The sequence below is a fragment of the Otolemur garnettii genome, unplaced genomic scaffold, assembly GCF_000181295.1.
Source record: "Otolemur garnettii isolate 467f Iridium unplaced genomic scaffold, OtoGar3 scaffold00020, whole genome shotgun sequence".
NCBI lineage: Eukaryota > Metazoa > Chordata > Mammalia > Primates > Galagidae > Otolemur > Otolemur garnettii.
In genome coordinates this window covers 18618780-18636170 of record NW_003852415.1, presented here as the reverse complement: position 1 = coordinate 18636170, position 17391 = coordinate 18618780, and the positions used below count along the sequence as shown (strand labels likewise).

Sequence of the window (17391 nt, the reverse complement as noted above, 5' to 3'; positions counted from 1 at the left end):
AAAAAAAAAAAAAGTATGATCAGATATTAAAGGTGGGGGAATTCTTGCTGAAACTAGGTTCACAGGCCAAGGCCTACAGGAGACGAGGGCTCAGAGGAGCCTGACTGAAGTTTGGTCAAGGAGATAGGCCGTGTCACCTGTCCTTGTTTCTCTTGTATGTAGTCAGCCAAACACCAGTTGTATGATAATTTTATTCTAAATACCTAGAGAGCAGCGAGTAGGATCAAAACCTTTAGTTTTGGAAGGCTCTTTACAGATATCATTATCTAACTAGGTGTTTTGCTTGGCTTTGATTTTGCTGTGTCTTATCCAGAGCCAGTAGCAGATGAGGGCTGGCAGTGAGGGGTCACGCCTGATGGCTGTAACGTCCAAAGAGGGGAAGAGTCTCCCCCAAGTTAGTAGCTATGTATTGTGTGATAAAGAGAAATTGTACTGGATACTTTTTAAAAACAGCTGTGCTTGACTCTGCTACTTAGATGGCCCTGTGACTGGCTTTAATTACCTGTATTGCTGGTGACAGTTTATCTAGAATAGGCACTCTGTCTTAAACCTCTCAAAAGGATTAAACCCCACTTTATGGTACAATTTTTTTTTGTAGTTTTTGGCTGGGGCTGGGTTTGAACCCACCACCTCCAGTATATGGAGCTGGTGCCCTACTCCTTTGAGCCACAGGCACTGCCCTATGATACAATCTTGAAGTCAAGTGGTGTCCTTTAAGTGAATCACTGACTGTCTGGTGCAGTGGCTCACACCTGTAATCCTAGCACTCTAGGAGGCTGAGGCAAGTGGATTGAATTGAGCTCAGGAGTTTGAGACCAGCCTGAGTAAGACCAAGAACCATCTCTACTAAAAATAGAAAAACTAGCTGAGCATCCTTTTGGGCACCTGTAGTCCCAGCTACTGGGAAAGCTGAGGCAAGAGGATCTCTTGAGCCCAGGAGTCTAAAGTTGCTATGAGCTATATAATGCCTCAGCATTCTATGCAGGGTGACCGAGTGAGACTGTCTCAAAAAAAAAAAAAAAGTTAATCATTGACCCAGTATAACCCTGTAGCCTGAGCTGGTCAAGTGGGAATAGAAGACTTACCCTTGGAGGCTGGCAAAGTTCATAAAGGTCTGTCTGTTCACTTTAACTTTTTGTGGTTCAGGTTCTCCATTGATGGCTCTTTTTTTTTTTTTTTAAGACAAGAGCTTTCTATACAGAGAGCCCATGAGTGTCTTAAAATAGCAGGGCAGGGAAGAGCAACTTCTTCATCAGATTTTCACTTTGGTAAAAACTGTGGGCGCCCTACTGCCAGAGGAGGCTGTGAAAGCCTGCTCTGGGCTTGGGCCCTGGGGTGAGGGTACAAGAGCTTCCTATGCAGAGAGCCCAAGAGCGTCTTAAAATAGCAGGGCAGGGAAGAGCAACTTCTTCATCAGTTTTTCACTTTGGTAAAAACCATGGGCACCCTATTGCCAGAGGAGGCTGTGAAAGCCTGCTCTGGGTTTGGGCCCTGGGGTGAGGGTGCAATGCTTGTGGTTTGGGGGACTCCCAGACGTTCACATAAGTAGCTTTTTTTTTGGTAACAAGCAGGTAGCTAACTATAATAAGCACAGTGTTTGCAGCTGGATCTGTGTGCTGGTCCTATTAGTGCCAGTTACCAGCAAGTTTCTCTATCTCTGAGCCTTAGTTTCCTTGCCTGTCTGAAAAGGGTGATGATACTTGCTCATAGGACAATTGTGAGCATGGTATAAATAAAGTTTCTCACACATTGTGTGGCCCATGGTAGGTACCTACAAATACTCCATTCCCCCATCTGTGCAACCACATACGTGATATCAGCACATGGCACTTTCTGGAGACTGACTTTCTGATATCCCCTAGCTAGAGCAACAACTGTCTGTGTTGGCATCTTGTACATGGTTGTGGACTAAATACACATCCCTGTAGTGGCAGTCTCTCCACTCCTGGCACATCAGATCTGCCTTATTTTTTTATTTTTCTGAGACAGAGTCTCACTATGTCACCTTCAATAGAGTGTCATGGCTTCACACCTCACAGCAACCTCAAACTCTTCTTGTCTCAGCCTCCCAAGTAGCTGGGACTATAGGCACCTGCCACAATGCCCAACTATTTTTTTGTTGTAGTTGTCATTGTTTAGCTGGCCCGGGCTGGATTTGAACCCGCCAGCCTCATTGTATGTCACTGGCCCCCTCCCCACTGAGCTACAGGTGCTGCCTGCCTTACTTTTTTCAAATGTCTCATAGTATCCCATTATAAGGATGTACCTTAATTAGTTTAGCTCAACATTTATGTCACTTCCAGTGCTTTGCTCTTACAAATAGGCTGGCTCCCTCACCTCCACAATGTCTTCTCCTTTTAAAAGTGATACATCCCATTTTAAAAGTGACTCCCTCTCTCTCCGGCCTTATTTTTCTCCATTGCTCCCATCACCATCTGACAACCTGTGTATTTAAATGATTGTCTCTTCCTTCAACTCTGTGAAAGGTCTTGTCTGTTTGGCCAATTGTTCAGTGCCTGTGAGCAGCTAGTGGGTGCTCAGTCCACATGGTTGGATGGCTGGGTGGGTGGGTATTGGAGGGAGTAGAAAGGAAGGCAAGTTAAGGGAGAAGTAGATGATGACACCTGTGTGACTGGGACCATGGAAGGCCACAGTCCAAGATAGCAGAGTCACAAAGAGCTAGTTTAGCAGGGATCCTTCACTTCTTCTTCATCAGTTCTTCACTTTGGTAACACAAGAATAATAGAGATGCTGCAGGATTATTTGTGACTTTGTCACAAAATAATGTCTGACTTTGTCAAAAATCTTACAGTAGTGTAGATCAGGAAATCGCCATCTAAGACCAGCTGCTTCAGGTGCATTTGTTGCCGAGGGTGGTGGAACGATTATTTTATTTTCATGTTTCTTCACCCAGGCCTCCATGTTTCCCAAAATAGCATTAGTGTCTGTGTTTTCTAAGTGGCATTTTCTATTCAGTGATGTACTGTGAATCTTTTAACTTAGTGTTGTGGTCAAAGATCAAATTGTGTTTATAAGAAAAAAGAATGGACTGGGTATAGTAGCTCATGCTTGTAATCCTCGCACTCTGGGAGGCTGAGGCAGGTGGATAGCCTGAGCTCAGGAGTTTGAGACCAGCCTGAACAAGAAAAGAAAAATAGAAAAAACTAGTTGGGTGCTGTGGTGGACACCTGTAGTCTCAGCTACTTGGAAGGTTGAGGCAAGAGGACTTTTCAAGCCCAAGATTTTGAGGTTGCTGTGAGTTTTAACACCAGGGCACTCTACTCAGGACAACAGAGTAAGACTCTGTCTCAAGGAAGAAAAACAGAATGGTAGAAAGGATCATCACCAAATTTTAACTATGAAAATACTATTTGTGTATTAACAAGTCACCTTTTTCTCACTGGGGAGTAACTTGTTAGTATATGAGAAGAATGAAAGACAAACTTGATTTTGTAAAAATAACCAAGTGGCGCTTTTTTAGTCCTGCTGTGTTGTTTGCTAATTTAGGCAATTAATTGGGTGATGTCCCTTCTGTTGTTCAGTCACATCAGCCACTTGGTTTTAGTATTTTATTCTTTGTTACCCTAAATATGAGGAATGAGACTCTTGGGGACTAGGTCATATGAACCAAATTCAGAAGAGACTTGTGTACACCCTAGGGAGCCCAGTTATTGTTGATGAAAGATGATGATAACTGACCAGGCTGTACCTGAATGTGGGCTGGGGGCACATTCTTGCTGTCTAGGACAAGGTCAGCAAACTGGCCCCAGGCCAAACAAATTTCATTTTCACAGGTAACGTTTTACTGGAACATAACCACATCCATTTGTTTACATATTGTCTCTGGTTTCAGATATAATGGTGGAGTTGAATTGTTGCAAAGCCAAAAATACTTACTGTCAGGCCCATTACTGGAAAAGTTTGCTGATCCCTACTTAGGGGAAGGGTTCCCACACAGACTTAATTGCTGTTGGGAAGCCAAGAGTGGGTGAGAGTGGTTGGTAGGAACAGCTCAGTAGTCACTGTGATAACTCCCTTGGTGGGCTGCTGGAGAGCCCTGGAGATGGGAGTTTCTGCTCCTTGACTTTCTCTTCCCTGACCTCTTTGTCCTTCATCTGACTGTACCTTCTCTTGGTTATTTGCCTTCAGGACCCCCCCCACCCCCACCCGGTGAGCCTAGGTCATGTTGTGCAGACTTTCAATGAGCCTCCTCAGGTGCACATTACAGACCAGTGGTTTCTAGCATTGGAGGCCCACAGCGTATCACTGACCTCCTGTGTTATGTACCATAAAAAACAACTGAGAAAACACATCTAGGGGCACCTGACTATAGCTACTTATCCATTGACATTGCCGTGGAGCTAAAGAAATTAGAATTTAGCACCAATTCAGGCTTGCTTGTTAAGAATTAAATTGTTGGCTAAGAGACATCTCATGGGGATGTAGTCTGTTGATCAGGATGCCAGGCTTAGAACAGAGGTGGACTAGAGCCCTCAGTGTTAGTGAAGAGGGCCGCTGCGTTGCAGTGTAGTCAAGCAACAAGTTAGAAATTCTGAGGCAGGTCCCGCTCAGGTCTACTGAATTAGAACCTGCCGCCTGACAGGATCCCCAGGTGATCTTGAGAGCATGCGTAGTAGAAATAAGATGGAGTGAGTCAGGCGAGGGCCCACATGACATGGCTAGTCTGGTCAGTTTAGGTCCTACGGGACCTTCACCTCACGTCTCCCATTCTTGTTGTTTTGTAAACTCAGCTTTAACCTAAAAGTGTGTATCTGGAGTAGTTAAGGGCAATTGATTTAAGAGATTAACTTTGAATTATCAATGTTGTTTTGGGTCATGGGTTATGTCAATTACTGTTTATTATGGGTGATGGGTTATGGCAATTACTGTTTAAGGTTAATGCATACCGTTTAAGGTAATTGTTAATTACTATTGTTTAAGGTAAAGGTTAATATGGTTCTTGCTTTTAACTTTTATGTATAAAACTGTGGTTTGGGAAATGGGAGAACAGAATAGTCTTAGAGAGGCTATTCTCATTATTCTCCAGAGTTGCTGGGCTTCTGGCAAAGTTTGGTGGACTTACGTCTGTCTCTGTATATTGGCTGACAGTGACAGGTGGCTGATTTGAGACTCTGTCTCAAACAAATAAAAAAAAAATAGTTGAGTCAGTAGTAGTGGAGAGAAGAAATTGGGTCAGTAGTTTGGTAACAAGACATTTTAAAAGAGAGAAAAGAACATAAAGGAGAATAAGAATAAATAAGTAGAAAAGAATAGATCTGAGCATATGTTTTTATATTTTATTAAACCAGTCTCCTATTCTTGGAAATAGGTCTTCGTTAATTTGATGGAGAATATTTATCGTATCTTTTAAGAAGCGTAGATCATAGTTTTTAGTTGCCCTGAGTGCTAAGTTATTTTACTAATAATTATGATTCCAGGTTCCCCCACTCTGGACTGGATAGGGACCCCCCTGCATTCTCTGGGCCTGGGTGATCTCAGTAATCAGACCCACATCTCTATACACAAGAGATACCCCCTCCCTCTTTCCAGATAGTCATGGATAAAGCAGCCTGAAAGGTTCTGGGCAGTTTCTCCTTGAGTAGAGAGCAAGGCACCCTAATTCCTTGCCTGCAATTCTGCATTCCTGTGCTAATTTTAGGATTATTTTCTGCCTGCAGACTTCTGGCTGGTTGTGACATAGACACTTAAGACTTCCTGCCTATAGGACAGGAAGAGCAGGTAAACCTCCTGGACTGAAGACTAGAGGGGCTTCCTACTAGGATTCCCCCCTCTATTGCTAGAGGTTCTGTTAGCCCACTTTTCTTATGCTCATCATTCTTTCTCCCTGTAAATAAACCCTATCCTGTCGCTTATCTGCATGGTCTGTGGTTTCATTCTTGGAACCTCAAGACCAAAGACTTGGCTTAGAGAGAAATTCTGGCAACAATTAAGTTTGGTTGTTTTTTTTTTTTTTTTTCTGTTGGGCTGTTCTGACATTTAGGAGGCAACAGTTTTCAAATATAACAGAGGCTGGGCTCCTGCTGATTTTTAACTGTAATGATTTTAATGTTTGCATGGTGACAGTGAATTTTTGTTCTATTACTAGAGAGATTAAAAATTGTCTTAATTTTATGAGTTGAAAGTGGCAGGTAAAAAGCATTAAAATAATTTAGATTTATAATATATGCATTTAATATATTTGCTTAGTACCATTTTATGAACAGAAAGAGTCTAAATTTGTAACTTGGCTGGTAAGTTACCAAATATATTTGATAATGAAGGATGTTAGTTAATTAAGTCTATAATATTTAGAATATTTACATGGGGATCATTTACGTTGGTTATTATAATAAAAAGATTAGTATAATTTACAGATAAGGTCAGGCTAGAACTTTTTTTTTTGTAATTTTTGGCCGGGGCCAGGTTTGAACCTGCCGCCTCCAGTATATGGGGCCTACGCCTACTCCTTTGAGCCACAGGCACCACCCCCAGGCTGGAACTTTTGACTTTGCAGTCTGGAGTTTGTTGTGTCTTTTGTTTTATTGGCATTTTTATATCTTCATTGTCTGTGTGTCCTTGTTGTTTTATGGGAGCAGGTTACAAAATATTTGATACTAAAACGTTTTTGGTTTAGTTCTGTAAGCCATAGAGCTTGATTTTATCATTTAATTCAGTCAGTCTAGACTTTTTTCTCTGTCCATATATAATCTTTAGCATCTGGCAATTTAAGAAGAGCAAGTGAGTTATCTTGAGTTGCATAAGTCAGGAGTGTGAGTTATTTATAACGTCTGGTAATCTGACAATCATGTGGGTTAGTGTCAGTATCATTTTAAGAGGTGAAAGAATGTTCTTTGTGGAATTAAACCATAGTGTTTGATCATAATACTGTTTTGGCATGTCATTTAAAAAACATCTAGCATCAACTCTGTTTTTAATGCAAGGGAAAAAAATTTATTTTAATGACTTTACCTTTAAGCTTCTGCAGAGGTTTTTCTGTGTGTAGTTGGCTTACTAACAGAAGAAGTAGCATGATGTTTCTTCTTTGGTTGTCGGTGTTACATCTTGTCAGACAGCTATCTTCCAGACAGATTTCACGAGGCACTCATGTTGGTAGAAATAAAATCAGTTCAGGTTTTTCTGTATGATCTAGATGTTGATATAGCCAGCGATTAGATTGATTAGTTAGTGTGGCCAGGGTTTGAAAGGTTGGAAGAAAAAGGCATGGTGGGTCTGTGTTTGATCTGCTGGAAAAAATAGTAAGGGTTAGTGTAAGCAAGGCTTAGTTTGAAAGAAGAGCTATAATGGAAGATAAAAGGGAAATGAAGTAGATTGAGGCAATTTCCCTTCAGCTTCCAGTGTGCAGTTGTTAAAGGGGGAGGCTTAAAAGAAGTGTCCAAGAGGACCATTGGGAAGGTTTTAAAAGAAAAAGGAATTTATAGATGAAAGAGTGGGGTTTCTTGATCTGTGATTTTGGGGAAAGCTGTCTACAGGAAGTTGTCAGCTTCAGGGGCCTGGGAACTGGCCCTGGAAATTTTTATTTTCAGGTCATGTGTAGGGGTTGTCCTCTAATTGTCAGTATGGTTTGGCATGGTTTATAGGAATCCAGAAGGATTTTTTTTTTATAGTATGGGTGGTTAATGGTACTTTATAAGTATACTTTATACTGTACAGCAAGGTGACAGTACGTGTTTGGGTTTTTTGGTTTTTTTTTTTTTAAGAACCTTGGTGTATATATGATCTTTTAGTCAAGTAGGATGGCAAGACTTGTTGGTTGGTGGAGGCCATGCTCTTTTCATTTGTTGATGATATGCTCTAAACATAGTATCTTTATGTAGCTAGTCATGGTATAGAATTATTCACTTAAATATCCCATAGTGTTAATTCAGTCTATGAATAGGTTTATAGGTACTGGTAAGCATAGCTGATAGAACATTGTTTCAAAAGACATTAAACTGTGTTTTTTAATTGGAGTATTTTAGGTTTTTATAAAGGTCAAAGGTAATAAAAAATAAAGATAAACATAAAGGTCAAAGGTAATGCTTTTTGCCACTTAAGTTTAGTGTCTTGACAGACTTTTTCAAAATCATTTTTATTGGCTCAGCGCCTGTGGTCAAGTGGCTAAGGTGCTGGCCACATACACCTAAGGTGGCAGGTTCGAATCCAGCCCGGGCCCGCCAAACAACAATGATGGCTGCAACCAAAAAATAGCCAGGCGTTGTGGTGGGCACCTATGGTTCCAGCTACTTGGGAGGCTGAGGCAGGAGACTCGCTTGAGCCCAGGAGTTGGAGGTTGCTGTGAGCTGTGATGTTATGGCACTCTACCCAGGGCGACAGCTTGAGGCTCTGTCTCAAAAAAAAAAAAAAAATCATTTTTATTGTTCGATTTTCATATTTCACTTGCCCTGAGGATTGGTGGTAACATAGGATATGAAATTTAAATAAGTATCCTAGAGTCGTTGTAAGTGGTTCAAAGTGAGTCCCTTGATTTGACTTAATTTATCAAGGGATATTAAAATATGAGATAATCTTAGTTATTTATCATTGTAGCCTCAGCACATCTAGTTAAACAACATTCACTCTATTTGCTAATTATATAAATAATAACTAATAGTGAGAAAAGTCTAAATTTGGAGGTAAATTTGTAAAATTAATTTAGAATGTTAAAAAGAGATAGCCTGAGTCTTTGGGGGCCAGTTTTTCTCTAGAGATTTGATGAGATTTATAAATCATGTACTGGGAAATTGTTTGGTCAGATATTGTACATTTTAGGGTAATAGTGACTATATATTTTTAATTTTTATTTGTATATACCTTCCCTATTATGGGAAGTAAGTGTGGTCAAAAAGTTAAAAGGGGACTGCAGGGAGCCTGTTAGCCTAATATGTAATCTCTCTGATATTGTAAATTTATGAGCAATAGGAGTGACAGTAGAAATTTAGAAATAAGAATTTTCAATTGTGTCAACAGTGTGGCAGACTGTTGGCAGACTATTTGGAGTCTGTGTAGATAGTGGCAGCTTTTCCTCTTGTTAATGTGCAAATTCTATAAGGGCTATACCAAGTTTGATTTCAGGCATTTGGGGGGAAGTTTTTGAGTGCCCTGAGATATTTGTCTTAAGCAACCATTGTCTGGACCTATTGGAGTTTAGACCTAGAGGCTTTATGGCTTTGTTCAGCTAAAGTCTTTAAAAGAACAAGTGTAAGACAGCATTTTGATTATAGAGCAAAAGCTTCTTAACATACCAGACAGAAGTGGATCTTTGGGTAAAGGTTATAGAGTCTAAATCAGTTTAGAGACTGAGAGAATACTGAAGCGAGAATTACAGCATCTCTTAGGTATTTAAATCTAAATTAAGTAATAGTTAAAGAGAAATTGTGGATCAGAGTGTAACAGAATTAAAAAGAAAGCTGAGCAGAAGTCAATCACTATATTCTTAAAGCTATTTGAACTAAATTTATGAGTTAGTTTCTTAACAAAATATTTGATTTGAACTTTATTTTAAACCAATTAATTAGAACTTTTAAAATATAATTTGGTAGTAAAATGTTACATGTAAGTGGCATATACAGATATGGACATAGATACACAGACAGAAGCAGTTTTAATCGTTTTTACAAAGAATTTTTACTTGTTGGCTTTTAAATATTACTGTTATTTAGACTTTTAATCTTTGAATTATTTGTTTTATTGTTTTAAGCAATTAGCTAGGCAATAATTTTGTCTTTTAGTAAAACTTTGTTATTTCTGCAAGTATTTGCTGTTTTTAGGGACTTAATATTTATACATGTATTGGTAGGGAGGCATTGTCAGAAAGGAGAGTACTTCGTTTTTTAGAAACTAAGGATCTTACCTTCATTGTAAATCTTGGATTTAGCTTTTAGATTTTTGTGGTTAACTTAGGCAGTGATTTCTTTTCTTGTTTAAACATATAAGAAAAAGGAACAAATGGAGAAAACACAGAAATCTCTGCAAATTCTTGAACGCTGGAGTTTGTACTCCTGAAGTATTATCAACTATTGGTTATTTTTGCCTGATGTAAACATTAGAGGTTTCTAACTGAGTCTAAGTTAATTTAATTATCCAGTTTAATCTTAGGCTTGTTTTAGTTTTTGTTACAATTTTTTGAAGACATCAGAAATTTTGCTTAAAAAACTCAAGAGTTAAGAACATAAATTTGTGGTATTTTGGAATCTCAGAGAGAACATACCCACAAGCCTCATTTGCAGTAAGAGAGGAAACAGGTGCTGCAGGTACCTTACGTGGACTCTTGGAGTTTGGGCTCTCTGTGTTCCTGGGAGTCTCTGGGAGTTCTAGCTCAGAATCTACTTTCGATAAAAATTATATTTAATGGAGTTTAATTGAGCAAAGAGTAATTTGCAAACTGGTTAGTTGAACTAGAAGTGGTTTAGAGAGACTCTAACATTGAGAAGATTCATGAACAAAAAAGAAAAAGTGAGATATAAAAACAGCTGGACTGTTTACAGCTCAGCATTATGCTTGAACAGCTGGCCACCTTTGAATGGCCAACACTTCATGATCTGTGGAGAGGAAAGAGTATAGAAAGGAGGGATGAATGGAGCAAACTTTAGCTGACATTTTTACTTTTGACTTTTTAAACTAAAGAAACTTTGTAAGTAAAACCAGTAAGCCTTACCTAAGGTTATTACTTAATTGAAGAAGTAAGAAGTAGCTTAAGATGTGGACAACCATTTTTACAAGATCTAGAAAAGTCGTAAAAGCAACTTCAAGAAATAGAAGTCTTACTAGTCATGAAGAAGATGTAACCTACGATTTTATCTAGTCATATTTTCTAGGGTCCTAGCTTTTTACTTGATCATTCCTACCTAAATACTAAAGTCCTATATGTCTCTACAGAATATAGGAAAGTAAAAGCTGTGTACACAAGAAAAAAAGATCAATGAACGGTGTAAGTTGCAAATATTAAACAAAAATGGGCCCTATTTTTTTGTCTGAGAATCAAATTTAGGGCTGCTAAGGTGAAGATACAGAACTTTATTAGGCTATGAGGCATACTGGCCTCATTATTCCTACAGGGGCGTTATTCCCACACGGGCAGTATTCAAAAGATTCTTTTTATCTTGTTTTAAATCAGATATTTGTTATTCAGTTTTGTCAAGGGAATCTTTAGGGCTAATCACAAGGTTATGTGTCTTTAAATTTCTCTACTGATGCAAATAAAGCAATTGTTCTAACATGTGGTAGATATTTTTCTGACAGTGCGTTTTGAGGGTGAGTTTTATCTACTGTGTTTTAAGTTGTGACCAAAACTTTAAAAGGTGCCCAGAGAGCTTCCTGGATGTTCCTTGGTTTATATGCTTGTCTTCGACTAGAGTGAAAACTGGGAGACATGGACAGCCCCTTTTCCATGTGACGAAAGGGGCCGCAGAGCAGAAAATAGAATTCCTCTCTGTTTTCATTGTTACCCTCAATATGCTCTACCTGGTGGCTAAATAGGCATCTTTTTGACCCACTTACCACAGTACCAATGCAGAATGTTTCCATATTTTCTTAGAGCTTATGATGTTCACCTGTTGTTCCTTTTCATTTGACTCTCTGCCTTTTTCTTCTCAGGTTTCTGCAGTTGAACTCCAAGGCGCAGAATGATTTGGAAAGCAGCTGTATTGCTCAGCTTGATCCTGGGAACCGGTGCTGTTCCCATAGATGATCCTGAGGATGGAGGCAAGCACTGGGTGGTGATTGTTGCAGGTTCAAATGGCTGGTATAATTATAGACACCAGGTAAGAAAATGAATCAACTTTGTCTTTATGACACTGGTATTCTGTAAATAATCCTGGATGTTAATAGATAAGCCATTTACATTATTAGGCTGGCTAAGCTGTGTGTGGTGAGAATGTAGAGAAATTAGAACCCTTGTACATTGGTAGGAGGATTGTAAGATGGCATAGCCATTTTAGAGAACAGTTTGATAGTTCCTCCGGAGCTTCTACAGGGTCACCTTAGTCTGATGCAAGGCTCCTCAACCTTGGCGCTGTTGCTAGTTGGGGGCCAGGGAGTTCTTTGTTGTCAGGGCTGCCCTGTGCACTGCAGGATGTTTGGCAGCAGCCTTGCCTGCCACCTGCTAGATGACAGAAGCATCGCAAGAAGGCAGAATGTTTCCAGACAGAGCTGAGTGTCCTGGGGGCAAAATTACCCAGGCTGAGACCCACCGATCTAATACCTTCATTTTATAGATAAGGAAATGAGCACTAGAGAATGGAGGTGACTTGCCCAAGTCCACACAGCAGGCAAAGGCTAGACAAGACTGGCCCTGTGAAAGCATCACCAGGCTTCTTTGCCCTCTAGGCCTCTGCCCTGCTGCCCTCTCCTCATACCCTCCTCTCCCCATCTTTCTTGGATATTTGCCACATCAGCCTGTCAAAAGTTAGAAAAAGAAAAGAATCCAAATTTGAGCACACATTCAAAGTACAGCCTCCACGTGGGAATGTGAAATGGTGGAACCACTTTGGGAAACAGTCTGGCAGGGCCTTAAAAAGTTAAACATCAAGTTACCATATGATCAGTAATTCCACTGCTAGGTTTGTACCCAAGAGAAATGAAAATGTGTCCATTTTCATTTGTAAATCTGTACATGAATGTTCATAGCAGTATTATTCATAATAGCTAAGAGGTAGAAACAACCTAAATGTCTTTCAAATGATGAACAAATAAATATGATGTGGTTATTCATTCATACAAGGGGATATTATTTGGTCACAAAAAAGAATGAAGTACTCACATGTACCTTCAAATCATGCTAAGTAAAAGAAACTAGTCATAAATACCATACATCTTATGTATGATTCCATTTAAATGAAAGTCCAAATTAGGGAAATCTATAGAGTAGGTAAGTAATTATCAAAGGCTGGGCAGAGAGGAGAATAGGGAGTGACTGGTAGTGGTTATAAGGTCTCTTTTGGGGGCAATGAGAATGTTCTGGAATTAGTGGTTATGGGTATGCAACTTGGTGAATAAAGTAGAAACCACTGAATTGTCTATTTTAAAATGCTAACTTGATGGTGTGTGAATTGCATCTCAAAAAAGCTGTTACCTTTAAGAAGTCGTTTAATATTTTCAGTCTCAGAAACAAAATGCTCAGACTATTGTAGCATCCCTGTGCTGTGCTGGGTTCTCTTCTAAGAGCACTTTATACTCGTGAACTCCTTTAACCCCCACAGTGGGGTTACATGCAGTGGGTCTGGTTCACATTCCTGCTTGGGGAATATGAAACCATGGGACTAAGGCATAGGCTGAGTCAGCAGTTTGCCCACTGTGGCACAGCTAACGAGTGGTATGGCCACTTTTAAAACCCAGGCTGAACTGTCTGGAGAGCACCCTGGCCAATAGGAGAACCACAGGTGTTGTGGTAAATTTTCTACTAGCCACATTTTTAAAAAGTAAAAAGGTGAAATTAAATAACTTATTTAAACCAGTATGTTCATTACCATTTCAATACATAACAACATAAAAATTTAATTTTTATAATTTATATTTATAAATCTAAATATATTTTGAAATAACTTAGGGGACCTGGAAAAATAGAGTTGGACCCCCACGTAGGTTAATTAATTGGTAATTTATTTTACCTGCTGCAGGAGCTACTGCTCCGAGAGACAGTCAGCACCAGGTGAGAGTGTGAGTTACCTTTTATAGGCTTTGTGTAAGCATATTACAGAAGTGAAACATGGCTGGTTAAGGGGGGTTACAACTCAGGTAGTCATAGATACAGCAATGGAACAATAAATACAGTTTCAGTTGACAGTGGACACATTTTATATCACAATAGTTATGGTTATACAACAGTAATTAATCAAGTCTCAGTGAGTTTTCCACCATTGTTCATCTACTGAGAACTTGGGGGTTTTGTGAAACTTGGGACTTTTTTTCCTTGTACCTGAAGCTTGTTCTTGACAACCCTAGGGGGAAGGAGGGGGCCTGGGAACGTGGCTGGGAAGCACGTTCTTGGCCACCCTGGCGGGAGGAGGGACTTGCCTTGTTCCTGGAGTCAACTCTGGGGGGAGAAGGGAGGAGGAGGGAAATGGGCTGGAGAGGGCGGGGGGAACAGGTGAGGGTGGTGGTGGGGGGAACAGGTGAGAGCTGGGGAACAGGAGTGGGCAGGGGAAAGAGGGCTGGGTTACAACAATTTATAATATGATCTTTCCCTGGCTGCGGGATACCAGCCAGGCGCAGTGGCATGTGCCTATAGTAAGAGCTGCTTGGGAGGTGGAGGCAGAATTACTTGAGCCCAGGAGTTCAAGGCTGGGCTCACATCTACGAACAGCCACTGCACTCTGGGCCGGGGAACAGAGCGAGACCCTGTCTCTAAAAAAACAAAACTAATAATGAGCTACCTTACTTTTTTTTTTTTGGTACTAAGCCGTTGAAATCCAGTGTGTATTTGCACTCACTGCAAATGAATGAATGAATGAATGAATGACTTATTTCTTGAGTGGTTTTGTATGTTAGCCTAATAGGAAATTTGGCTTAAGACATTGTTATCTTGGCAAAATGATCCCTTCTCCTTTTGATACTTAACCACAGACCTGACCCACTTAAAGTGGAACAACCTGAGTACATAACTGTTCAGCTCTTGGTTTTCTCCTCATTCTCTAACCACAGGTTGGAAAGATAAGCTATTAAATGTAGATCACAGATAATGAGCATGCTGATTGATCAACCACCTTGGTTTTTATACAGCCACTTTAAAAAAATGTTTTTGTTAAACATTATCAAGTATAGGTTATCCAATTACTCTTTGCTCCTGGAAACATTTTTTTCCAAAGCTTTGCTAGTTTCTCTGAGTAAAATACTCAATATTGAAATAGAATGAAGGGAAACAGTGTGAAAGATGCGGCCACAGACTGCAGTATTTATCCCCAAGTAAAATGGTGATGCAGTAAGGCCTTGCAGAGATGATGTGCTCTGCCAAGTCACTGCCTCCTTGGTCCTCATTCCTGCTGGGCTGCTTCTGTCCCCAGCCAGCTATCAGCATTTGCTTTCTTGACTTTTACAGGCTAGTCATTAAAAGAGTATTTGAAAGGATGGTCCCATGGAACCATGGAACCTATACAGATTTTTAAACTTAATTTTTTTTAAAAAAAGAGACAAAGATAAAAGGCTAGAGTGCAGTGGCACAGTGATAGCTCACTGCAGCCTCAAACTACTGGGCTGGAGTGATCCTCCTGCCTCTGCCTCCCAGGTAGCTGGGACTGTGGGTATGAGCCACCACACCCACCTAGCGAATTAAAAAAAATTTTTTTGTAGAGATAGGATCTCACTGGTCTTGAACTCCTGGCCTCTCAAAGTGATCCTCCCTCCTTAGCCTCCCACAGGGCTCAGATTATGGGTGTGAGCCATTGTACTTTGCAGGTTAATTTATTATTGAAAAAGAAAAAAATTTTAAGTCAACTTAATGTCTATAAAGTGTAAGTGTACAGTAATGTCCGAGGCCTTTCCATTCACTCACCACTCATTGACTTACCCAGAGAAACTTCTGGTCTGGCATGCTCCATTCATGGTAAATGCCCTATTCAGGTGTATCATTTTTTTTTTTATCTTTTATAGCGTATTCTTAGTGTACCTTTTCTATGTTTAGATATGTGTAAGTACACATGCTGACCATTGTATCATAGTTGTCTACAGTACTCAGCACAGCAACATGTTGTACAGGTGTGTAGCCTAAGAGCAGTCGGCTATACTGAAACAGACTTGACATATCTGTCTGTTTAATGCTTTTCACTTCAAGGCTCATGATTTTCAAGGGGTAGAGGAATGGAGGGAGGGCAGTTTTGGAAAACATTGGGTCAAGGACCCTCTGGTCAGGAGCCTGCAGCCTTTTGGGACAGGTGCATAAATACTTGAACACAGGCTGAGAAGGACTAGTTCCTGCAGGAACTCCAAATGCTGGGTCTGGGGCAAGGAGTAGGTGAGCTCCATCAGGAGCAGTATTAGAGTGTGGCTTCATGAAGGGATGAGATTTCCACAGAAGGAGCTGAAACAAAGCCTGAGTATTCCACATGGAGAGAAGAACATGATTTGGTAGCAGGAATATAAAACCACAGTGAAGGGAATGGCCAGTATGTTAGGTGCTTTCAAGTGCTATAACCAAGTCTGGTTTGAATCTTAATGAATATGGAGTCTCCAGGGTTGGCTAAGTAAGCATTTCAGTCCTGTTGTTCTGAACCTAGATCTTTTTCATTTTCCACTCTGCCGCCATCATCATGATGACCTGTCCTCAGGTGAGCTCTCTTCGTAGTCATAAAATGGCTGCAGCAACTGCAGGTATCACATCTAAACACATTGAACTCCTATAGAACAAAAAGGCTATCTATGTGTGTTATCTGTCTGACTTTCTCTTTATCAGAATATAGACCTTTTTTTGGAGACATGGGTGGACTTCGTGCCATATCTGCCTGGTCAAAATTGTATCACATGGTCTCATTCAAGTCAGTGCCTGATGAGGGAAAGAGATTTTCAGTTGTGATTCAGGGAAGCTCCTGACCGCTGCAGCTGAGCAGGTCATCTGAGGAAAGGTAGGGCACTGATAAGAAGAAAGCAGCTGCAGGGCGTGCAAGGACATCACATGGTCCAGATAGACTGAAACAAGGAGCAGAGAAGAATGAGGCTGGAAAGGTAGGGTGAGGGCACAGTAAGGCATGTGAGGAGCAGAAGGACCAGTTCACAACATGGCCTTTCTCTCCCTTTGGAAGCACCTATCCACTGAGAACTAGATAAAGGAGTTGGACCGGACTTCATGCACTAACAAGGATGAGGAGGGACTCCAGCACTTTATGTGCTCCTGTAAACCTTTTTCTGTAAAGGGTCAGATAGTAAATATTTAAGACTTTGTGGGCTCAGAGGTGAAATTGAGGGTGGTGGGGCAGAATGCAGACTGCAGGGAGCGGAGACAAGAGGGAGCACTTGGAAAGTGCAAGCCGCATGTGGTGACAGTTCTACCAGCTGTTCTTCTGACAAGCTCTTCATTTCTTGAGGTTAATCCATGCTGTTGTGAGGTATCACTTATATTTAAGAAAGCATACTTGCTTTTCAAAGAGGCCTGGTGGGAAGGAATTAGGCTAGAGGACCGAGCAGGACTGAGAAGGGGTGTACTGAGCCCCTGTGGTGAGGCCTGGGGTGGTTAGTGCAGCAGGGACATCCTTAAAAATGTCAGAGGCAGCAAGGACCAGGAAAAGAACATGGCTTTGGAATTTGCACAGACTCAGGTATAATTCCAGCCCCCCAATTACCTCCTGTATGTGATAGATTACATGATCTCACTTTAAACCTCAGATTCTTCCTCTGGGGTTAGTGGTGGGCTCAACAAGGTTCCCTGCAAAATCCCAGCCTCATGCCAAGCCTCTGAGGTGATTGGAT

The 17391-nt window shown here is 40.6% G+C and overlaps 1 protein-coding gene across 2 annotated transcripts in view; it reads left to right on the top strand.

Moving 5' to 3' along the window:
- The window catches only part of LGMN (legumain), a 40530-nt gene that overhangs the window by 4570 nt on the left and 18569 nt on the right, over positions 1-17391 (top strand). For both annotated transcript variants that reach the window (XM_012803459.2, XM_012803460.2), the window contains exon 2: positions 11593-11759. In XM_012803459.2, the coding sequence (XP_012658913.1) occupies positions 11622-11759 (138 nt within the window). In that variant the 5' untranslated portion in view covers positions 11593-11621. The remainder of the gene's footprint in view (positions 1-11592; positions 11760-17391) is intronic.